We start from the raw sequence: 25,589 nt of genomic DNA, 5'->3' as shown, positions 1-25,589 counted from the left end.
GGAAATGCAAATCAAAACTACCATAAGATTTCACCTCATGTCCATCAGAATGGCTATAATTAACAAGAAATAAGTGTTGGAGAGGGTGTGGAGAAAAGGGAACTCTCATATACTTGTTGGGAGTGCAAACTGGTACAGCCACTATGGAAAACAGTATGGAGATTCCTCAAAAAATTAAGAATAGAAATACCATATGATCCACAACTAGCATACAATTCTACTGCTGGGTATTTATCCCAAGAACATGAAAACACAAATGCATAAAGATATATGCACCCCTGTGTTCACTGAGGCATTATTCACAATAGCCAAGACACAATAGACACAATAGTCAAGTCAAGACTTGGAAGACAAGTCCATCAAGGGACAAAATGATAAAGAAGATGTGGTATACATACACAATGGAATACTACTCAGCTATAAAAAAGATGGCTTTTGCCATTTGTGACAATATGGATGGACCTTGAGAGTATTATGCTAAGCAAAATGAGTAAGAGGGAGAAAATCAAGTACCATATGATCTCACTCATAAATAGAAGATAAGAACATCACCATCAACAAACAAACACATAGATACAGAGAATAGATTGGTGGTTACCAGAAGGAAAGCAGCAAGGGAGAAGGGTGAAAAGGGTGACTGGGCACATGTGTATGGTGATGGATGGTAATTAGTCTTTGAGCGGTGAACATGATGTAATCTACACAGAAATTGAAATATAATGATATAACTGAAATTCATAAAATGTTATAAACCAATGTTACTTCAATAAAAAAAGCATTTGAAAAAATTAAACATTCACTTTTGATAAAAACTCTTAGAAAAATAGGCATAGAAGAGAACTTCCTCAACTTCATAAAGAGCATCCACAAAAAAATCTACAATGAACATTACACTTAGTGGTGAAAGACTGAATGCTTTCCTCCTAAAATGGGAACAAAGAAAGGATGTCTGCTCTCACCAGTCCTATTAAACAAAGTGCCAGGAGTTGTAGCCAGCTCAATAAGGTAAGAAAAGGAAATAAAAGGCATTCATATTACAAAGGAAGAAATGTTCTGTATACTGAGTATATCAATATCCTGGTTGTAATATTGCCCTAAAGTTTTGCATGACATACCACTGGGGGGAACTAGGGAAAAGGTACAAGGGTCTCTTTGCGTTATTTCTTACAACTGAATGTTAACCTACAGTCATCTCAAAATAAAAATGTTTTACTTAAAAAAAATGTATGGATTGGCCCCAAATCCAAAAAAAATGTATGGATTGGCTCTTAGGGGAAGCTGAGTGAAGGATATATGGGAACTCTCTGTACTATTTTTGTTACTTTTTTGTAAGTCTAAAATATTTCAAAATTAAAAATTAAAAATTCCTTTTGTTTTTATATGCCTTGCATTTTTAGCATGGCAGGGAAAGATAAACACAATACTATTCCATCGTCCCTGGAGAGGCCATTTTTTTTAGAGCATGAATTTTTGCTTTCAACAAAAACTCATTCAACAGGACTGAGGAATTGCTCACAAGGATGCTGAGCCTCTGAGCATGAGGCAGGTTTTGTTTTACATAGCTGATGTCAGATATCTAATCAGCTGCTGGAGTGCTCCAGGAAAAGAAGCATGAAATGCAAGAAATTGCCCTGAGGCTCCTGCAGCTGACCGTTGTAGGGAGGGAGCCATAATGGTCAATAATCCTGGCAAGAAACCTCTTTCATAGAATCTGTTGATCCCTGGTGGGCAGAGGGACAAATAACGACAGACTCTGCAGTCCTGCTGGAGGGGATTGGGTAGTAGAGCACCCAGGCTGAGGATGACTTGCTTCCCTTTTAAAAAGGTAATTTTGGTGGGATCTCTGAGGAAAATTGAACTTACGATGACTAAGAGATAGGCATAGGAATGCATGAAGTCTGTTGATTATTTTAAAATCTACCATTCACCATGCTTCGACTGTCTCTGAAATCAGGTAACAATTGTTTTGGGGAAGGGAATCGAATGGCTCAGGGTCAGAGGAGGGAGGGAAACTTATCTTGATTTTTGTATTATGTGCATGCATTATCTATTCACAAGAATGAATAATTTTAAAATTAACTGGTGGCACATTTCCAGTAAGCCTGTCTCAGAGAGTATTTTGCTTAGGTTTTTATCCAGAAAACTGCCACCTTCCCACCTTTGCCATTAGGTCTACAGATGTCCCTGGCACGTGGGTTACATTTTTAAATGTACGGACCAAAGAAAGTAGAAATAGGACTGGACTGACAGAACACTTGGGTTCTACTCAGGAGTCTCACGAGTAGTTGTGACCTTGACAAGCTCATTCAACGATTTCCCTGGACTTCACTTTCCTTCTTTGTAAAACGAAGAAATTGATCTGTAGTGTCCTTGTTAATTTTAACAATCATTGACTCATTTTCTTCTGCCTCACCCCCGCCCCCATTTGGGAAGGGTTGCACCTCTTCTGCGTCCAGCAAACATCCGCCCGTTGGTTAACCAGGTAGAGGCTGAGAGGCGTACACAGAGGATGACGAGGTGGCCTCGCTCAGTTCCTTAGCACGAAGCAGCAGACCGCAGCAGGTCTACGAGCCTGTGAGGTCCTTGAGACTACTTTTCACCCCCGAGACTGATTTCTGGAGTCGACTTAGTTGGCGCTCAACAAATAACGAGCTAATGTGTGGGGGAAATGAATGAGAAGTGGACCAAGAGCTGCGCAATTATCTAGCGAACCCGGCAAAAACCCCACAAACGCGCCTCCTTTCCGCGACGCTTCAAGGCGACGGCCGGAGCGTGAAGCTCACAGAGCTCAGAGGCGAAGCCTTTCTGGTCTCCTCCCCAGAGAGGCTGGCGGCCGGCCTGCGGAAGACGCCGCGGAGCTCCCCCGCCCGCCCGCGGCCGCGCGCCCCGCCCCTCGCCCCGCGCGCCCCCGCGCTCACCACGCGCGCCCCCGCCGCCGCGCGCACCCCCGCCGCCGCGAGCCTAGTGGGCGGGCAGCGCGCGATCTCGGAGGCGCTCTGGGCTGGCGGCCGCGGCGCCGCGCGGGTGGGTGGGATAGTGGCGGAGCTCCGGGCGCCGGGGCACGGCCGGGGAGCGCTATGGCGGTGGCTGTGGCGGCGGCATCCGGTCCCCGCGGCGCCGCGAGGTGAGAGACCGCCTTTTCGCGGCTGAGGAGGCCGCAGCTGCCCGCCTGCCTTCCACGCGGGCCTCGGCTCCGGCATGGCCGGGATCATTAAGAAGCAGATCCTGAAGCACCTGTCCCGGTGAGAGCGCCCGCGCTGGTCCCCAGCGGTCCCGGGGCCCCTCCTCCCCGCTCCGACCCTCCTCCCTTCCCCAGTGCCCGGGGCCCGGCCTCCCTCTCTTCTGCCCGAGCCGGGACTCCGTGGCGGCCCCCGCCTCGAGTCGAGGTGGACAGCCTCGTCGCCGCTCCGCTGGCCCGACCGTTGTCACTGCTGTTCCTCCCTCGCCCTGGGCCCTCGGGTACGGGGCGCGCCTCCCGACCCTAACAGCCCTCCTACCCTCGCCGACCCTCGAGGATCCCCTGGCCGGCTGCCCGCGCCCTCGGTACCCACACCGCCGAGCAGGTCACCCCGTCCTCTGCTGCCTGTCCCCCGTGCCCTCTGACCTCCCTCCGAGGCCCCCTCGGGTCCCACCCTCTCCTGCTCGCCCCGCTGTGTTTCCTCTCGCCTCGGGGCCCGCTGCCCTTCCCTCGGGGCCCCTGCCCGCCTCTCGGCCGCCCCCCCACGCCCCACTGCCTGCCTCTCCTTCCTCCTGCTGCTCCGGACGAGACTGTCCCCCAGCCCGTTCTAAATAACCCTGGCCCCCAGTCCTTCGTCACCCGTTTTCCACTCCGATTTCCAGCTCCCACACTGGTTTTCTCCTTCCCAGCAGCTCCCAGCTCCTCCTCTTCATCGTCTGTCTGACCCTGTTGCATCACCCTTGAAAACGATACAATCCCTGCACCCAGGACGGTCCTCTGAGCTCCTTTCGCCCTCCTTTGCTTCTCTTCTCATTACACAGACTAAACGGAGAAGGGCCAGGAGAGTCGGGCGTAAAGTTTCAACAACCCTCTCTTTAGGATGTGGAGGGTTTTTGACAGCCTGTGAAAAGAACTAACAACGTCCACTTGTGCTTCGCAGGCATTTATTAAGCAAGGTTCTGTCGCTCGGTAATTTGGGCCGGAGACGGGTGGCTGGCAAAACAGTGTTCAGGTGTAGCCGGGTGACTTGCTGACCCCCGTGTCACGATGGCAGGTTGTCAGAACTGGTGTCCACAAAAATTGGAAGCTAGGCTTTCATTTAGTTTTCGTTCCTTATTCCAGGCGGGGGTTGGCGATGCCTTAATACCTTTAGCCAGCCTCTGTGTCTCACGTGGAGAGCGATTCAAGCCTCGGCCCCACCGTGGTCAGTGGTTTTCAGGAGGAGGGAGTGGGGGGAGAAGCCGGTCACCATGGGACACTGGGCCTTGCACTCCTGTGTCTTTCCTGGTCTTCTCATCGCGTTGGGGAATGGGGTGTAAGACACTATTACTGCTGCTGCATCCCCTTTTCTGGCTGGCATTCTGGCTTATTTACTGTCACTTTGATTTTAGACATTAATTAGTAATTAGATTCAGATACATCTTTTGGTTACACCCTGCTATAAAAGTAAAAGTGGATTGGAGGCTGGAGCTGGAAAGTGCCTTTGGACCCCTGACTACAATTAGCTCCCTAATACATTCTTTTTCAGGTAGCATTCATCTGGGTGTTCCATGAGTTTGGTTGTTCTGTGTAAAGATTTAAAAGTAGGACTAATGATCATGAAATGGGACAGAGAATTTAACTAAAGGAAAACTATTAATTTGAATGAACATAGAATTTTAGGGTTTAGAGATGGTCTCACCCAACCTAGCATTGTGTTTGAGTTTCCTCTTTCTGGTTTACTTCTTCAACTGTAAAGTGGGGATAATAAAGCATCTGACTCACAGAGTTATTGTAAGGGTTACGTGAATTAATATATGTGAGGACTTAGTACAGTGCCTAGCACATAGTAAGTGCTCAATAAGACATGTGCTATGGTTATTTTTGGGGCCACACCTTGTGTGACACTTTAATATAAGTCATGCACTTCTCCAGAAAAATCCACATATGTAAACAGGTAATTTTTTTATGGGAGTTCTGGGGTGGGGGGGTAAGTTATGGCCCCCTAAAGCGTGCCTGAACCCTGCAAGGCATCCTGGAACTAAGTGCCCCTCATTTTATGCCTGAGGAAACTAGAGCCGAGAGAAGAGAAGTGAGTTGGCCAAGTGGCAGCGGAAGGTAAGCTAGTGGAATAGAACCCAGCTTCCTGACTCTGGTACACTTTCCTCTGGTGTACACACATATTCTGTGCACTTTCCATGAAGACAGGATTTTTAAACAAAAATTTTAATGGTATGTGCTGACACATCCAGGGAATCCTTAGTGAACAAAGCATCTCTTTTAGGTGAAGTAGGAATAGATGTGAGAGACATTGGGAGAAATTTCTGATTTCCTTAGTGTTGTGTGGTTGAGTGAGGAGGAGGAGGAGAAAGTTATTCAGGGCTGCAATTTCAGGGCTCCAGGAAAAGGTGCTGGGACATGGTCTGGTTGGGGGAGAGGTCAAACTCCTGGGGATTTTGTATCTGTTTAACTTGGAAAAACCGCCTAATCACATGTGACATTTGTGTCTTTGTATGGTCTCTGCTACACATACAGAGGTTGGCCTGCCTCGGGGGGAACTGTGGCTTCTGTGGCTTGTCAAACCTGATGGGGAATGAGAGAGAAGGTATATTGCGTTACTGTGTTAGATAAATATTTGTAGGTATTTAATAATTACTTGTTGCCGATGATGATGGTGCCACTTGACCTGGAGGAGAGTGTCCTACAGCAGGAAGCAGATCCCAGCAACTCTCATATTGTTTAATTTTGGTTGTGAAGTTTCAGCTATCAAAGTGTCTTGTTGGAGTGTATCCTCGTTAGTAGAGTATTCTGGTAAACAAGATTTGAGGGAGGTGCTATTCAAGATATTTTTGTTAAGTGCCTACTTTAGACCAGGCTCTGATCTGGGCACTGGGGATTCAGCAGGGAAGAAATAGAAACGTCTTTTAAGGGCTGTTAACCTGTGGTTTGGATGACTGCTGCGTAATACAGATAGCTTCAAGGCTCAGGATTCATTTAAATAGACTCAGGAGGAGACCTTTACTTAGAAAGAAAAGTAACCATTTAAAAAGTACCCAAAAGTCATTTTTCACTAAATTAGATTATTCTTGTTTTAGATTACCTTAGCTAATGACCTTTTGTTCGACCTGTAAGGAGAAATATGATTGATTATAAAGTAAGTCAGGGTTCTGTGGCTCATGGAGAAAGCATGGGCACTGGAACAGACAAGCCAGACTCACCTTCCCGTTCTGCTGCTTAATGAACAGGGCAGCCTGTCTGAGCCTTAGCTTTCTTATCTGTAACGGATGACAATAAGGAAGAATACAACATATCTAGCAGGTTTTTTTGAGGATTGAGGATAAAGTATTTATTATAGTGTCCGGCATGTAAGTAGGGTTTAGTAAAGAGTAACTATTACAACATGGCCAGAGAAGTTAGGGACACTATCATGGTACAGATGACAGCAACCTGACTATCTCTTTTAGAAACCCGTCGGGAGTCTTAATTATTTATTCTAAATGGCTGAAGGAAATGTGACCCTGAGTGACAGAGACATGGCTGATGGACGTGATAGATATTTTTAAAACATAAGTATTAGGTGAAATTCAGGGGCATGGAAGATTTCAGAGTCCTTTTGGACGATAAGAGAGCCTGACTGTGAGCTTGGCCCTTAGTTCCTTCATTTGTTATTATTCGTTATCCTGCAGAGATCATTGGGACCAGCCCCTGATGGACAGTGGGGAGCTGCTGGCTCAGGGAGGCTGACTGCTTGCCCAAGGTCTATTTAGAGGAAGGTTTGTAGGAATAGTCTCAACTTCCGGGTCATGCCCCTTTATACTTGACTTTACTTATTATCATCTTCCTTTCCCAGATAAGTACTTTGTGCATTTTCTAGTAATAGTCAAATCTTGTATGTCTTTGTTTCCCTTCCTTCATTTTCTTGTGTTGCTTCAGAATAAATCTCTTTTATTTACTGGCAAATATTTAATAATAATAGCCAACTATGTGAATAAGCTCTTTACAGGTCTTATGATGGTTTAATCCTCAGAGTAACCTTATTAGGTAGATGTTAGGCCCATTTTATTTTATTTAATTAAATTTTTTTTGAGGAAGATTAGCCCTGAGCTAACTGCTGCCACTCCTCCTCTTTTTGCTGAGGAAGGCTGGCCCTGAGCTAACATCTGTGCCCATCTTCCTCTACTTTCTATGTGGGACGCCTGCCACAGCATGGCTTGACAAGCGGTGCCATGTCCGCACCCGGGATCCCAACCAGTGAACCCCAAGCCGCCGAGAAGCAGAATGTGCGCACTTAACTGCTGCGCCACCGGGCCGGCCCCTAGGTCCATTTTATAGATGAAGAAGTGAGGCACAGAGGTTAAATAACTTGCCCCAAATCATAACTAGTAAGGGATGGAGCTGAGATTCAGATGCAGATGCTTCAATCCCAGAGCCATGCTCTTCAACCACTCTGCCACTGTAATGCTTCTCATCTGTTGAGTGTTTAAAACTGAGCATACCCTTGTCACCAGCACCCACATGAAGCAACAGAATGTTACCAGCACCCAAGAAGCCCCCTTATGTCTCTTTCTATCCTTACCTCCACCAAGGGGTAACCACTGTCCTGGTTTCTAACAGTGTAGATTCTGTTTTTGTACTTTAAATAAATGGGAACATATAGTATGTATGCTTTTATGTCTGGCTTCTTTAGCTCAACATTATTTTTGTGAGATTAATCCCTGTTACATCAAGTTGTGGATTCTCCATTTTCATTGCTGTATAGTATTCTATTATGTGAATATACCTCAGTTTATATATACGTTTTACTGCTGATGTGCATTTGGATAGTTTCCCAGGTTAGGGCTATGATGAATAGTACTGCTGGGAGCATTCTAGTACATGTCCTTTGGTGAACAAGTGTACACATAGCTTTTGGGGATATACATAAGAGTGGAATTTATAGGTTGTAGGATATACATATGTTAAATTTTAATAGATATTGCCAAACAGTTTTCCAAAGTGGCTGTACTAGTTTACACTACCACCAGAAGTATATGACAGTTCTGGTGGTTCAACATCCTTTCCAACACTTGATATTTTTCATCTTAGCCATTCATTTTAGCCATTCTGGTGGATGTGTCTTGAAAATTTTTTTGCTTCATGTGTGGAAAACCAGATGGCCGCTTTATTTTTGCCTCTGTTTAATGTTTGAATTCTGATCTGTTTGTAAATTTTAGTCACAAGCAAATGTCAGAACCTTGAAAACATAGGATCTTTTTGGAGAAATGTTCAAATTAGGTAGGTTCAGTGAAGATAAATAGGATAATTTATAACCATGAACCCATAATATTTATTGCTTGGAATGGATGTGATGCTTAGCTCCCTGTAAAAATAACAATAAAGTACATTAAGAGAAAGGAGGGGCTCTTCTTTGGGCGTTTGGGTTTTTGTTAAATATTTGGTTTTCTCACTACACTGGGTATTAGATAGTTTCATTCTGTTCTGAAAGCTTAGCACCCTGTTGGCATAGTATTTCATCCTTACTAAGGAAACTATAAATTTGAATTTCATAGCTTTGTGTTGCAATTTTTACAGCTTTCCAAAGGTAATTCTCTTTTATCATAAAATGGTTGTCTTGTGTTTTCAAAAGTAGAATTTAAAAGCAATAAAAATTTCAAAGCAGTACTGTCGTTTGTATCTGACATATAACAGCTTAATGTATGGTTCGCAGATAATGAAGTTACCTGCTTTGAAAAATTCATTGAGAGGCACGTCAAGGTAGCAGAAAGAACCAGGACTCTGGATTCCAAAAGGTGGCTGTGCATTTTGACTCTGCCACTTGTAAGCTGTGTTCAGGAAGTTTTTTAGCTTCTTGAAGCTTCAGTTTTCCTCATCTGTAGAATGGGGGATAATAATGCACAATGTTGTTCTGAGAATTAGAAATAACATGTAAAAGTGCCTGGTCCTGAAAAAGTGTTCAGTAGACAGTGACTATTACTATTTATCTTTACTTATTAAAGTTGCTCAAGAGAGATCGCTGTTAGTTTCTGGAGATAACACTTCAGCATCTTCAAAGTTGTGCCTAACTTATCCAAATGTGTAATTCTTTAGATAGTTAAGAATTATGTTTCTTAGCATTTTAATACAGAGAATTTAATACAGAGAAGTGAATGTTCTCTGTATCAGTGCTTAAATCTCCTTAAGGGTTGTTCCTGTTGATCATTTTTTTCCTATCAAGGCATACTACAAGGAGGAAACTTTGACCGCAGTATAGGTCAGATGGCTGGAATGTGTATGGCAGGTTGGATCCTTAGAGGATTTACCTATATAGAGACTAAAAAGATAGCACAATCATATACTGTATCCTTAGAGTGAAAGAAAAATTAGAGGTTTTTCAGTTACCCTCATCTAACATAGAACCTGGTTGAATAATAATCTGTAATACTTAACGGATTATTAAGTATGGCATTAAGTAAGTATGGCACTGATCACTGAGAAAAAAAGATTCCTTTCATCATAGCTCAATTCTGTACACCCACTGGAGTGTGTCCTCCATGACGGCAGGGATTGTGTCCCTTGGCTGCTTCAAAAACCAGAGAGTTTGAGGACACTTTGCGTGGGTGACATCCTTGCCAGAGAAGATGTGTCGGATGGGAGTGCCTGGGTGGAACTCGAGGAATCTTAGACCTGGGGAGTGGTGGGGGTGGAGCAGAAGGGCAAGGAAATCCAGTTCACCCAGTATCATCGAGGGCCCTTTTATTTTTATGTGATGAGGCAAGTACTTGCTACTAGTGCTACTTGGTACTAAATTCTAGTGCTGATCGTAGATAGTGAAGAACGTTTTCCAGTCTATTTAAGCAGTAGAGTCAATCAGTATCTATAGTAAAGGGGGAAACTAAAGTGTGAAAATAATGCACATTAGTAATTTAGGTAAAGAGTATGTAGTTTGTACTTTCTTGCCTCAAAAGTAAGGACCAGATGTATTATAAAATATTTGTTGGATTGACGTTGTTTTAGTTGCCTACAGCAATGGTCATTTCACATGTATACTCAGTCCTTATAGTGCACTGGTCATATGTAGCTTGGATGTCAGCTCCTCACTTCAAAAACTAAATCACTGATGGTGAGAGATCAATGTATTTAAGTCTCTGACTTAGGGAATTGTTATGTTCTCAAAATTTATTTCTAAGTTTGAATTGGAGTGTGTGATCCAGTAGAAATTGTGTTATGATAATATTGAATAGGTTCCCAAGTTAGCCCCCAAAAGCTGTAGTGGATTGTTGATATATAATGTAAGCTCACTAGATGGAGTTCTAGATCTTGCTTGTTAGGGAACCATTTGAAGGAGGAGGGAAGATGAAGAAGAAGAAAAAGTTTTTTCTTTCCTATTCTTTGGAGTAAGATCTTTTAGATCATTGAGATCATTGTGTCTCAGCAAGGACTTTTTTTGGTTGTAACTGAGGGGTGTGACCGGCATTTAATAAACAGGCTGGAGATGCTGATGTCATGCAGTATGCAGAATAATCTCTCACAAAGAAGCATTGTCTTTTCTCTTTTTTGACTTCAGTATGTTTCTTAGATGTTTACGTAGGTGAATTACCAGTTTAGATTATATAAGCCTAGATTCTAACTCTGTTTTACATATAGACACAAAATATTGCACAGCTTTAAACTACAGTGGATGTTCAAGGACTGCAACTACCATGAGGAAAGATTGTTTTGAACTTTAGCAAATGTTTGTTACCATTTTAGAAAATGCTGTCACTCTTGGCAACGCCACTTGTGGAATTGAGTCTGTTAGAGTCGAGAACAACTGACTTAGACTAAATTCTAAAATAGCTGATGTTTGTCCTTGATACACTCTCTCTTCTCTCCTTTATGTCTCTTCCCCACCTCCTGAGGGCCCTCTTCTCATGCACCCCATTGCCCCATTCTACCCTCAGCCCTCTGCCACCATACCACCTGCCAGGCCTGCATGCCCTGCTCCCCTCACTTTCTCATCAAAATTCCCACTTCTTTGGAATATATGATTTCACCTAAGTCAAGGGGAGAAGTAGAGAACATATTTTGGAGCAGGCAAGCTACCGTAATTAGACCAACAGAATCTGTCCTTCAGGGGCAACTGGTCTGAGCTACTCTTATTTTGATAGCTTCTGAATCCACAGATACTCTGAAAGTTCCCGGTTTGTTTTTGATTTTCCAAAAATAGTTAGTGTGGCAGTGGCAGTGGGGGTGGGACGGGGTCCGGGCAGCAGTTTGTGGTAAATATGAGTCATTTGAAAGTTGAGGAGTTGCAATATGTAGACAATCCAGATAAGGATGGGCTGGGTTCATTCAGGCTGACTGCCTCCAGTCGTCTGGTCCAGTGCTTTCCCAGGCAGAGCTGAAAACATGCATTTCCCTTTTCTAAGAGAAATCTAGTTTTCTTTCTTTCTTGCCTTCTTTCTCTCTCTTTGAAATCTGTTTTTTAATCTGTGTGAAAGAAGGGGCTGCAGTTTGCAAACACATTTCGTTTGAGAAAATGTCTTAACCAGAAGTTGTATGAAGTTAGAGGCCTGGCCGTGTGTTGTAGGATATCCTTTTGCTGGACTTCAGCAGAGCCCTGTCTGTCTCCCTTCCTTTCAGGTGGAGTTGGCTGTGGCTCCTTAGTCCTCTCAGCCTGCAAGAGAGGTTCCTCAGCCTCTTTGAGGGGGGTTTGCTGCGAGAAAGTTGGATATTCAGCTGCAGTTAGTGACTTAGCCATTCTAAGATGGGGAGTAGCCTTCCCCTCAGCTAGCCCCAGACCCTGGGCTGCTTTTGAGGACTCTTGTTTCTGTGACCATTTATTCATTAGTTCTTTCAGGAATCTTTTATTGACCACCTTCATTGTATGCTAAGCACTGGGAACTCAAAGACAAATTTCCTGTTCAGAGACTTAACTGCCTGTAGAGAAAAACAGACCTGTAAACAATAATCTCAGTAAAGCATTAAGAAGTATCTGTGGGGGGCTGGCCCTGTGGCCGAGTGGTTGAGTTCACGCGCTCTGCTTCAGCGGCCCAGGGTCTCACTGGTTCGAATCCTGGGCGTGGACATGGCACCGCTCATCAGGCCATGCTGAGGCAGCATCCCATGTGCCACAACTAAAAATGCACAACTATGTACTGGGGGGCTTTAGGGAGAAAAAGGAAAAATAAAATCTTGAAAAAAAAAAAAAAGAAGTATCTGCGGAGGGCTGGCTGTGTTGCCTGGTGGTTAACTTCAGTGTGTTCCGCTTTGGTGGCCCAGGTTCGGTTCCTGGGTGTGGACCTACACCACTTGTTGGCGGCCACGCTGTGTCAGCGACTCACATGTAGAGGAAGATTGGCACGAATGTTAGCTCAGGGTGGATCTTCCTCAAGCAAAAAGAGGAAGATTGGCAACAGATGTTAGCTCAGGGCAAATCTTCCTCAGCAAAAAATAAAAAAAGTATCTGTAGAGCCTGAGGGGCACAGAGGGTCAGGGACAGAGAGGTGATGACAGGCAGAAGGAGCTGCTTGGGCAATGGTACTGAGTTGAGAAGCAGCAAGGTGCCTTTAGGAGACTTTATATGGTTCTTTATCACTACAATGTAGGGTTTGAGGGTGGAACATTATTATAGAAACAATATTAGGATAGAAAGAGGAAAGATAGGGAGGGGCTAGATCATAGAGGCCTGTATACTGTGCCAAGGCATCTGGATAGGGCTCAGCTTGTTCTCTGTTGACATTGACCTGGTTCTGAGGCAACTGGAACTTCTCCAAATCTCTACACCTCTGTTGACTTTGTTAATAGTATAGAGACGGTATAGTGTAGTTAAGGCTGGAAGTTCTTGAGCCAGACTGCTTGATTTTGAATCCTAGTTTGCTGGTTCTGTGACCTTGGGCAAGTTATTTAACCTTTCTATGCCTCAGTTTCCTCATCTATAAAATGGAGATAATAATTGTCTTTTATATCATGGGGTCTTTGAGAGAAATAAATTAATTAAAATGTTTAACAAACTGCTTAGGACAGTAACTGGAATAAAGTAAGCAATTACTAAATGTTAGCTATTATTTTAAAAATAATTTTTGTTCTCAGAGATACTATCCTTTTTCATTTTTCCTGATATTATTTTTTTTATTATAAAAGCTTCTAGATAGAGCTTTTAGAATATACTAATCTGTCTCTTTCTCTCTCTCTCCTTTTTAAAAATCTTGCATTTTCTAATTATCTCTAATGGGAAGGGTATACCTTCTACCTCAGCTTCACAGAGAAACTTATTTCTGTGTTTACAGATGACACTCTTAAACATGGCTTGACTTGTCTGGTTCATCAGACATATTATAGTTGGTTTGCAATATGTGAGAGGATGTGGATGAATTGTTGGACATACCCCTTAGTTCATTCCACCTATTTGGCAATTATCATTAGTTTGCTTTGTATTATCATCAATAAGCATTAATTGAGCATCCTTATTCTAGACTTTGTGCTGGACACAGGTCTCAATGACAGTTCTAGCTCTTGAGGAGCTCATAGTCCTCCTTAGGGTCAGAGACCTTTGTTTGAATTTTAAATTCTTCTTTGTATCCTCCACAGCTGTTTATATGGTTAGAACCTACGAGGCCTGGTCAGTGGAATGTGCTGCTGTCTTAGGTATTCGCCCATTGAGTGATCTCTGCAGAGGACACTACTCAAAGCTTTGACAGGGCTTTTCTTTCACCATTAGATGTGGAAGACAGCTCATTTTGAGAAATCTATACCTCTTAAAGTAAGCATACATGTTGGTCAAAATTAGGGCCAGTTCTGCTCAAAAATTAAGGATAGCCCGCCCCAGTGTACATGATTTTCCTGTTTCTTCAGTTTCCTCTTTGGGCAATTCTCAAAGCTCAGGTAATCCACGTGCTACACTTCTCTAATAGTTGGTTGAGGCTATACCACGAAGAAATATCTGTTCTCATTCAACAGTGAATCCAGCAATGTCTGTTAGTGGAATAGCTTCCTTTTCTGGGCATTAGCAAGTGCATTTTCACTTTGGTTAATCCAAGAGCCTGTGTGTAGCTGTGGGAACTGAATGGTTGAAGAATTAAGAGAGGGCAGAGTGCAGCTACTCTGAGTTACAGTTGATGAGGAGCCCCACTATCTTAGTCCTAATACTAGAATGATTTTTTTTTATTGAGTTAATGATAGGTTACAATCTTGTGAAATTTCAGTTGTACATTAATGTTTGTCAGTCATGTTGTAGGTGCACCACTTCACCCTTTGTGCCCACCCCCCACCCCACCTTTCCCCTGGTATCCACTAAACTGTTCTCTTAGTCCACATTTTTAAATTCCTCATATGAGTGGAGTCATACACAGATTATCCTTCTCTAGCTGGCTTATTTCACTTAACATAATTCCCTCAAGATCCATCCATGTTATTGCAAATGGAATGATTTTATTCTGTTTTGCAGCTGAGTAGTATTCCATTGTATATATGTACCACAACTTCTTTATCCATTCGTCTGTTGATGGGCACTTAGGTTGCTTCTATGTCTTGGCTATTGTAAATAATGCTGCAATGAACATTGGGGTACATAGGACTTTTGGGATTGCTGACTTCAAGTTCTTTGGATAGATACCCAGTAGTGGGATGGCTGGATCGTATGGTAGTTCTATTTTTAATTTTTTGAGGAATGTCCATACTGTTTTCCATAGTGGCTACGCCAGTTTGCATTCCCACCAGCAGTGTATGAGGGTTCCTTTTTCTCCACAACCTCTCCAACATTTGTTATTATTAGTTTTAGATATTTTTGTCATTCTAATGGGTAAGGTGATATCTTAGTGTAGTTTTGATTTGCATTTCCCCGATGATCAGCGATGATGAGCATCTTTTCATGTGCCTATTGGCCATCCATATATCTTCTTGGAGAAATGTCTGTTCATGTCTCCAGCCCATTTTTTGATCAGGTTGTTTGATTTTTTGTTGTTGAGTTGTGAGAGTTCTTTATATATTATGGATATTAAGCCTTTGTCAGACATATGACTTGCAAATATTTTTTCCCAGTTAATGGGTTGTTTTTTTGGTTTCAATCCTGTTTTCATTTGCCTTGAAGAAGCTTTTTAGTGTGATGAAGTCCCATTTGTTTATTCTTTCTATTGTTTCCCTTCTCTGAGAAGACATGGTGTCCAAAAAGACCCTTTTAATACTGATGTCAAAGAGTGTACTGCCTACATTTTCTTCTAGAAGCCTTATGGTTTCAGGTCTCACCTTTAGGTCTTTGATCCATTTTGAGTTTATTTTGGTGAATGGTGAAAAAGAATGGTCAATTTTCATTCTTTTACATGTGGCTTTCCAGTTTTCCCAGCACCATTTGTTGAAAAGACTTTCTTTTCTCCACTGTATGCCCTCAGCTCCTTTGTTGAAGATAAGCTGTCCATAGATGTGTGGTTTTATTTCTGGGCTTTCAATTCTGTTCCATTGATCTGTGCACCTGTTTTTGTCCCAGTACCATGCTGTTTTGATTACTGTAGCTTTGTAGTATGTTTTGAAGTCAGGGATTGTGATGCCTCCCGTTTTGTTCATTTTTCTCAGGATTGCTTTAGCAATTTGGGGTCTTTTGTTGCCCCATATGAATTTTAGGATTCTTTGTTCTAATTCTGTAAAGAATGTCATTGGGATTCTGATTGGGATAGCATTGAATCTGTAGATTGCTTTAGGTAGAACGGAAATTTTAACTATGTTTATTCTTCCAATCCACGTACATGGAATGTCTTTCCATCTCCTTATGTTGTCATCCAATTCTCTCAGAAAGGCCTTGTAATTTTCACTATATAGGTCCTTCACTTCCTTAGTTAAATTTACCCCAAGGTATTTTATTCTTTTTGTTGTGATTGTGAATGGTATTGTGCTCTTGAGTTCTTTTTCTGTTAGTTTATTATTAGAATATAGAAATGCTACTGATTTATGCAAATTGATTTTATACCCTGCAACTTTGCTGTAGTTGTTGATTACTTCTAAGAGTTTGCCAATGGATTCTTTGGGGTTTTCTATATATAAGATCATGTCGTCTGCAAACAGCGAGAGTTTCACTTCTTCCCTCCCTATTTGGATTCCTTTTATTCCTTTTTCTTGCCTGATTGCTCTGGCCAGGACCTCCAGTACTATGTTAAATAAGAGTGGTGATAGAGGGCGTCCTTGTCTTGTTCCTGTTTTCAGGGGCATGGCGTTCAGTTTTTGCCCGTTGAGTATGATGTTGGCTATGGGTTTGTCATATATGGCCTTTGTTATGTTGAGGTAGTTCCCTTCTATGCCCATTTTGTTCAGAGTTTTTATCATAAATGGCTGTTGGATCTTGTCAAATGCTTTCTCTGCATCTATTGAGATGATCATGTGGTTTTTATTCCTCAGTTTGTTGATGTGGTGTATCATGTTGATTGATTTGTGGATGTTGAACCATCACTGTGTGCCGGTATGAATCCCACCTGATCATGATGTATGATCCTTTTGATGAATTGCTGAATTCCGGTTGCCAAAATTTTGTTTAGAATTTTTGCATCTATGTTCATCAGCGATATTGGCCTGTAGTTCTCTTTTTTCATGGTGTCCTTGTCAGGTTTTGGTATCAGCGTGATGTTGGCCTCATAGAATGTGTTAGGAAGTGTTCCATCCTCCCTAGTTTTTTGGAATAGCTTGAAAAGGATAGGTATTAAATCCTCTCTGAAAGTTTGGTAGAATTCCCCAGGAAAGCCATCTGGTCCTGGGGTTTTACCCTTTGGGATGTTTTTGATTGCTGTTTCAATCTCTTTCCTTGTGATTGGTATGTTCAAATTGTCTGCCTCTTCTTGAGTGAGCTTTGGGAGATTGTAGGAGTCCAAGAATTTATCCATTTCCACTAGGTTATCCATTTTGGTGGCATATAGTTTTTTGTAGTATTCTCTTATAATCCATTGTATTTCTGCAGAGTCTGTTGTTATTTCTCCTCTTTCATTTCTGATTTTGTTTATTTGAGCTTTCTCCCTTTTTTTCTTTGTAAGTCTGGCTAGGGGTTTGTCAATTTTACTTATCTTCTCAAAGAACCAGCTCTTTGTTTCATTGATCCTTTCTACTGCCTTTTTTGTTTCAATAGTATTTATTTCTGCTCTGATTTTTATTATTTTTCTCCTTCTGCTGACTTTGGGCTTTATTTGTTCTTTTTTCTCTAGTTCAGTTACGTGTAGTTTAAGATTGCTTATTTGGGATTTTTCTTGTTTGTTAAGATGTGCCTGTATTGCGATGAATTTTCCTCTTAATACAGCTTTTGCTGTATCCCATATGAGTTGGTAGGGCATGTTATCATTTTCATTTGTTCCCAGGTATTTTTTGATTTCTTCTTTAATTTCATCAATGATCCATTGCTTGTTCAGTAGCATATTGTTTAGTCTCCACATCCTTGTGCCTTTCTCACCTTTTTTCTTGTAATTAATTTCTAGCCTTATAGCATTATGATCGCAGAAGATGCTGGTTATTATTTCAATTTTTTTAAATTTGTAGAGGCTTGCCTTGTTTCCCAACATATGGTCTATCCTTGAGAATGTTCCATGCGCACTTGAGAAGAATGTGTATTCTGCTGTTTTAGGATGGAGTGATCTATATGTGTCTATTAAGTCCAATTGTTTTAGTTTTTCATTCAGCTCCACTATTTCCTTGTTGATTTTCTGTCTGGATGATCTGTCCATTGATGTGAGTGGGGTGTTGAGGTCCCCTACTATTATTGTGTTGTTTTTAACATCTTCCTTTAGGTCTGTTAATAGTTGCTTTATGAATCTTGGTGCTCCTGTGTTGGGTGCATAGATATTTATAAGCATTATTTCTTCTTGATGAAGTATCCCTTTGATCATTATATATTGTCCCTCTGTGTCTCTCTTTACCTGTCTTATTTTGAAATCCACTTGGTCTGATACAAGAATTGCAACACCTGCCTTTTTTTGCTTGCTATTAGCTTGAAGTATTGTCCTCCACCCCTTCACTCTGAGCTTGTGTTTGTCCTTGGGGCTGAGGTGTGTTTCCTGGAGGCAACAAATTGTTGGATCTTGTTCTTTAATCCATTTTGCCACTCTGTGTCTTTTTATTGGTGAGTTCAATCCGTTTACATTGAGAGTGATTATTGATCCATGTGGACTTAATGCTGTCAATCTGTCGCTCATTATCTTGTTTTCCTGGGTTTCTTTTCCTATTTGCTTTAGCCTACCCATTTAATACTGCAATTTCTTATGCTGGGTTTCTTAGATTTTTCCTTATTTATGTTTTGTGGCTCTGTTCTGTTTTTTAGTTTAGTGGCTACCATGAAGTTTGTATTTAGAATCTCGTGTACAATATAGTCTGTTCTCTGGTGCTCTCTTACTTACTTTGCCTAGACTGATTTAGACCCTTTGCTCTTCCCCTCCTATATAATTATTTTCATTTCTTATTCCAACTCGTGTTATGAATTTGTAGTTAGAATGATAAGATCGTCCTTGCTTTGGTAGTTTCCTTACCTTTACCCTAATGCTATAGTTGAATATTTGCTATCCTGTTCTGGTTCTATCCATTGGTCTCCCTACTCTGTGGTTTGTGACCCCTTTCTCCCTTTTTTCTTTTTTCAGGTATGAGAGCCTTCATGAGGATTTCTTGTAGTGGAGGGCTTTTAGTTACAAATTCTCTTAACTTTTGTTTGTCTGGAAAAGATTTAATTTCTCCCTCATATCTGAAGGAAAGTCTTGCTGGATAGAGTATTCTTGGCTGAAGATTTTTATCTTTTAAAGCTTTGAATATGTCACTCCATTCTCTCCTAGCTTGTAGGGTTTCTGTAGAGAAACCCACTGAAAGTCTAATAGGAGCTCCTTTGTAGGTTATTCTCTTGTGTCTCGCTTCCCTGAGTATTCTTTCTTTGTCTTTCCTTTTTGCCGTTTGTACTACTATGTGCCTTGCAGTAGGTCTTTTCATATTGAGAAATCTAGGAATTCTGAAAGCTTCCTCTACACACCTTTCTCCGTCAATCCCTAGATTTGGGAAGTTCTCTTCTGTAATTTCATTAAGCACACTTTCTGCTCCATTTTCCTTTTCCACGTTCTCGGGAATTCCTATGATCCTTAAGTTCTTTCTCCTCATTGAATCCACTATCTCTCGGAGAGTTTCCTCGTTTTTTTAAATTCTTAGTTCTCTTTCTTCCTCTGTCTGGAGCCATTCAGCCTGTCTAACTTTAATTATGCTAATTTTCTCCTCTATGGTGTCTACATGGGCATTCAGGGAGTCCGCATTTTGTTTTATCTGGTCCATTGTGTTTTTCATCTCTAGTAATTCTGTTTGATTCTTCTTTATAATTTCAATCTCTTTTGTGAAGTAACTCCAGAACTCGTTGGCTTGTCTCTCTTTCTCTCTACCTCATTGAGTTTTTTGATTATAGCTGCTCTGAACTCATTTTCACTTAGTTTACCTAATTCCAAGTCCTCAGGACTTAATTCTATGTTTTTATTGTTTTCCTTCTGGTCTGGGGCTTTTATAAATTGCTGGATGGTAGAGGAGTGGTTTTTTCGCATGGTGGTAGAATTCAGTTGCAGTTACAGCCTGTCGCCAGTAGATGGGGGTCGAGAGCCACGCATTCTGAGCTCTCCGCCTTCCAGCAATATGGCGGCACCCATTGCGCTTTGCCTTGAGGGAGGGGCTGCTTTTCTCCTGCGGCGATCTGGATTTGGATCAGTTCTGATCTCTGGTCTCCCGAGGCCCTGGGTTTATGGGGTCCCCGTGCATGGAAGCTTTCCCCCGTCAGCGGGTTTCCACTGTACCAGCGGCGGGAGTCCTGGATGATCCCCCGGTCGTGCGGCCCCTTCCCCACTCCTTCCTGGACCCACGCAGCAGCAATCGCAGACTCTAGGGGAGGGAGCGATGTTCTCTCTTACCCTGTTACAGCTCCTCTGAGGCCGGCAGCAAGGTCTCTGTTCTCCGCCTTCTTGGTATTGTAGGTCTCTAACGTGTTGGCATTAGATTTATTGTCTGAAATTCAGTCTTTCCAATCCTTTATTGTATTTTGGAGGGGAGAGAGTCCCGGGTCAGCTCACCCTGCCATTTTGCTCTGCCCCTTCCTCCCTAATACTAGAATGATTAATAAAAGGGAATGTATAAAAGACATTGGATAAGAAATTGCTTCTGCCTCTCGGCTGCCCGGGGTTCGTTGGTTTGGATCCCGGGTGCGGACATCTCACTGCTTGGCTAAAGCCATGCTGTGGTAGGCATCCCACATATAAAGTAGAGGAAGATGGGCATGGATGTTAGCTCAGGGCCAATCTTCCTCAGCAAAAAGAGGAGGTTTGGCAGTAGTTAGCTCAGGGCTAATCTTCCTCAAAAAGAAAAAAAAAAAAGAAAGAAAGAAAAGAAATTGCAGCCATAATTCCAGGCGGTAGTCAAATATGTTAATAGTCAATTAGATGAGGAGCCTGTAGGTAACATGCGTGGACTCTTGCTAGTGCGCCAGATTGCAAGTAGTCAGTTCTAGAAGAACACTAGCTCAAACCAGACAGGTTGTTAGGGCTTCAGCTAAACAGGCTAGGTTTTAGCAAGGCTCCAGGCTTAGTGGAGGGAATCACTTAGAATGTGCATCAGGGCTACTGTTGAGAATTAAGGAAAGAGAACTTCTCCAGAATATCAGCTTGTCTAGTATTCAGATAGGGAGTAGGGTAAATGGGAGTGCTTCAAGTTCTGGACTACACAGCTACCATGGGTGTGGGGAAATGTGTACAATCGGTTACAGTTGTTGAGTGTGAGTCAGTATCATGTCTGTGGAGGGGAATTTGGCAATATCTGTCAAAATGTAAAATATGCAATTCCATTTCTATGAATTCATCCTATAGAAGGAATCAAACAAGTGAGAAAAACCTAGGAGGCTAGTTGATGAAATTAATGTAAAAGAGAAATCAGAAGGGACTTTATTAAAATAAGTTTTATTTATTTAAATTCATACAGAGGTGTCATTTGTACATAACTCTCCAATTATTAAAAAGCATTAAAAATTTGACAGTATAAGATGCCCAATATATTGTTCATTGAAAATAAAAGCAAGTTTTAGAAGAGAATATATGGAATAATTCTATTTTATATGTGTCTATTTAGATATGTAGTTACTTCTATGTAGTAGAAACTGTCATTTTCTCTTTATACCTTTTTTTTTAAGATTGGCACCAGAGCTAACATCTGTTGCCAATATTCTTTTTTTTTTTTGTTCTTTCTTCTTCTCCCCAAAGCTCCCCAGTATATAGTTGTATACTGTAGTTGCAGGTCCTTCTGGTTGTGCTATGTGGGATGTTGCCTCAGCATGGTTTGATGAACAATGCCATGTCTGCGCCCAGGGTCCAAAGTGGTGAAACCCTGGACCGCCAAAGCAGAGCACACGAACTTAACCACTCGGCCATGGGGCTGGCCCCCTCTTTATACCTTTTTATATTATTGTAATATTTTATGATAAGCACTTCATCAGCAGACCCAGAGGATGACTTATCTATCATCATCATCTATCAGACTGCTGTGAGATGTGCACACTGCATTTGTGCACATCTGGTCATATGTGTTTTTGGTAACTCACATCATGGTTGCCTCTTGGGGAGGACATAATACCAATGAGATCTAATAGAAGAGCGTTCTACTTCTAATTATATAGCAGTATTTTATATCAACCTAACCATCCCTCAGACAACATTTATGAAATCTGGACAATATGTGAAAACAAACTACTTGAAGGCATTGGAAAGTGACCAAATCAGGCAGAAACTGACAGGGACTCTGAAAGATGGGAACTGCACTGCATAAGATTCTCATTTATACAACTTTTTGCTTGAGGATACTCCTCAGTTTGCATGGTGAGTGGTGGCTAGAACTCAAGCAAAAGTCTGCAGTCTTACTAGCTTGGGGAATCAGGGGATGGAGTTCAGGGCTACAGGAGGAACTGGAAAATGAGGGGAGAAATCTCAGAAAGGAGGGAGCAACAGAAGGGGGAGCCTTAAAATCTGCTTTTAAACTCTGTGCAAATCCTTCATATGCATGGGGGAAGACTCCATAGAGCCTAGAAAAGGCAATAGTTGGAAAGATGAAAGAATTGAGCCAAGATTCAGCTCTGCCCTCCCCTGCAGAGGAGACAGAGTTTGGAATATGAATCTAGCAAAGTTAATTGCCCAACAGAACAAAATTCACTCTTCAGAGGAAGATAAACAGAATCCAGAATCTCAGTAATGTCCAGTATACCTTAGTAAATCACTAGATGTGTGAGGAAAGAAAATGTGACTCGTTGTCAAGAGAATAGCAGTCAATAGAAATTTACCCCAAGATGACTCACATGTTGAAATTATTAGATAAGCACCTTAAGACAAATTTGGTAATAATAAATGAACAGATGGAAAATCTCTGCAGAGAAATGGAAATTAAAAAAGAATCAAATGTATAAACTAAAACTTAAAAGTACAATATCTGAAATGAAAAGTTTATTGGACTTGCTCAACAGCAGATTGGAGATGACCAAAGAAAGTGTCAGTGAACTTGAAAATAAAGCAATAGGAATTAGCTACTCTGAAGAACAGAGAGGAAAGACTGAAAACAAAAACAAACAGAGCCTCAATGACTGTGTGACAATGTTAATATATATGTAATTGGAGTCCTAGAAGGAAAGGAGAGAAATAAGACACCTGGCAGATTGTATTTTCCAAAGATGTCTGCACAATATCTACCATCCTGCATCCTACATGTTCTTCTTTGGCCTTAGGAGCTCACTTGTAACCAATGGAATGGGGGTGGAAGTGACGTCCAAGCCACGTGGAGCAACCACATGTAGGTGCTCCAGTTAACACTCTTGGCTGAGCTCAGCCTTTGAGACATTCCAGCCCAGGGGCCGTCCATGTGAGTGAAGAAGCCTGCAGGTGATCCCAGCTCCCAGCAATTTGTGTTTTCCCAGATGAGGCCTTGGATGTCATGAGTCAGAGAAGAGCTACCCCAGTTGTCCCTTGAATAAATTTCTAATGCACGGGATCTGTGAGCTTTATAAAATGCTTACTGTTTTATGGCAGTAGGTTTGGAGTGAGTTGTTGTGTTGCAGTAGATAATTAAAACAAGACAGAAAAGAAAATTTGAAGAAATAATGGCTGACAAATAATAAAAAGACAACCCAATTTATAAATGGGCAAAGGATCTGAATAGACCTTTCATCAAAGAAGATACACAAATGGCTACAAGCACAAGAAGAGATACTCAACATAATTAGCTATCAAGGAAACGCAAATCAAAACCACAGTGGCTACTAGGATGGCTGTAATAAAAAAGACAGATAATAAGAAGTGTTGGTGAGGATGTGGAGAAATTGGAACTCTCAAACAGTGCTGGTAGGACTGTAAAATGGTGCAGCCACTTGGGAAAACAGTCTGGCAGTTCCTCAAAAAGTAAAACAGAGTTACCTTTTGACCCAGCAATTCTACTCCTAAGTGTATACCCAACAGAAATAAAAGCATGTGTCCACACAAAAACGTACTTGCAGCATTTTTCATGATATCCAAAAAGTGGAAATGAGCCAAATGTCCATCAACTGATGAAAGGATAAACATAATATGGTATACCTATGCAATGGACTATTTTTGGCCATAAAAAGAAACGAAGTGCTGATTCATGTTACAACATGGATGAACCTCGAAAACATTACGTTAAGTGAAAGAAACTAGTCACGAAAGACCACATATTATGTGATTCCATTTATATTAAATGTCCATAATAGGCAAATCTATAGAGACAGAAAATAGAATAATGCTTGCCTAGGTTTGGGGGCGATGGTAGATTGGGAATGAGTTTTTTTGGGGATTTGATTTGATAGATTTGAGCATGAGAAGGGTATGAGTTATTTTGGAGTGAGCTACTCAGGCCAATGAAATGTTCTAAAATTGATTAAGCTTATGGTTGCACAACTCTGTGAATATACTAAAAAACATTGAATTGTACACATTTTAAATGGATATATGTATGGTACATGAATTATATTTCAATAAAACTGTTATAAAAGAGAAGGAGAGAATTAATGGCTAAAAAATTACAAGCTTGGCGAAAGATAGGTTTATAGAATCTTGAGAAGCTCAGTGAATCGGAAGCGGGATGGATATAAAGACATCCACCCCAGGCACATCACAGTCACATTGCTGAAAACTAAAGATAATGAGAAAAACTTGAAAGCAGCCAGAGAAAAATGACTCATCACATAAAGGAGAACAATGGTATGACTTAATGACTGACTTCTCATCAGTAACAACAGAGTCAAGAAGACAACGGGATGATATCTTTAGAATGCTGAAAGAAACTCTCAACCTAGAATTTCATATGCAGCTAAAATGTCCTTTAAAAAATGGAAGGTGAAATAAAGACATTTTTAGACAAATGAAAACTGAGAGTTAGCAGTGCTACAAGAGATTCTAAAGGAAGTTCTTCAGATTGAAGAGAAATGACAGCAGATGGAAACTTGGATCTACAGGAAAGAGTGACAAATACTGGAAATGTAGATATAAAAAATGACATGTTTTTTCTTCTCTTAATTTCTTTAGAAGACAAGACCATTGAAAACTATTTTGTGGGTCTATAACGTATGTAGATGTAATAGATGTGACAATAGCCCAAAAGATGAAGGGTAAATGAACTATATTGTTGCAAAGTTCTTACGTCGTTATCTGAAGTGGTACAGTATTAACTTTTCAGTAGATTGTGATAAGTTAAGGTTAGGTATTGTGTTCCTAGAGCAATCACACACACGTGCATAAGCAAAGAGGCGTAGCTAAAAAGCCCATAAGATAATTATAATGAAATACAGGTTTCCCCTGCCATCTAAAAGTAGAGCATTCCTATGAAATCTTTGTTAGCCAAGATGGCATAAAGCAAAGAAGGAATTACCGTGAATTTATATGGGAAACATTTCTGAGCGTTCTTAGACCCCAAAAATAACCTACCAAAACAAATGAAGACAAAGCACAGTTGCTGAGTGTGGTTTCTGGAGAAGGAGCTTGGCAGTGCCACTCTCGCTGCTCAGGCTGTGTGCTGCTGCTATATCAGCTCGCTGCAAAACAAACACTGAAAGCTGTTTTTGCTTTTTGCCTTTTTTTTAATAAAAGTGGAAATTCTCTTTGGATTTCTTTTGGTTATCGAAAACAGGTACTAATATAAGTTTTTCATAAAAGTGAAGTGGTGTAAAGCAAACTTTCAGATAGTGGGGTAAACCTATACTAAAAATGCTACGTTAACCTAAAAAGAAAGAAGGAAAGGAGGAGTAGAGGAACAAAAAAAACAGAGCAAATAGTGGAATGGTAAATCAAAATCCAGCCAGTATCAATAATTACATCAAATGTAAAAGGATTAAATACTCAAATTTAAAGGCAGAGATTGTCAGACTGGATAAAAAAGGGATAGATACCAGTAAGTTGGAAATGAGAGAATGAAAAAATGTATACTATCTGTACAGTAAGCACAAGGAAGCTGG

General features: G+C 41.3%; 1 protein-coding gene across 2 annotated transcripts in view; it reads left to right on the top strand.

Annotated features, from left to right (window-relative positions):
* Positions 1-2,957: 2,957 nt before the first annotated feature.
* Positions 2,958-25,589, top strand: part of BLTP3A (bridge-like lipid transfer protein family member 3A) — a 70,854-nt gene continuing 48,222 nt past the window's right edge. The window contains exon 1 of one of the 2 annotated variants that reach the window (XM_014846273.3): positions 2,958-3,242. In XM_014846273.3, the coding sequence (XP_014701759.1) occupies positions 3,199-3,242 (44 nt within the window). In that variant the 5' untranslated portion in view covers positions 2,958-3,198. The remainder of the gene's footprint in view (positions 3,243-25,589) is intronic. The other variant, XM_014846274.3, reaches the window with a different exon arrangement.

This window comes from Equus asinus, chromosome 8, assembly GCF_041296235.1.
Source record: "Equus asinus isolate D_3611 breed Donkey chromosome 8, EquAss-T2T_v2, whole genome shotgun sequence".
Taxonomy (NCBI): domain Eukaryota; kingdom Metazoa; phylum Chordata; class Mammalia; order Perissodactyla; family Equidae; genus Equus; species Equus asinus.
Note: the sequence above shows the minus strand (reverse complement) of the source record. Positions and strands in the feature narration are given on the sequence as shown.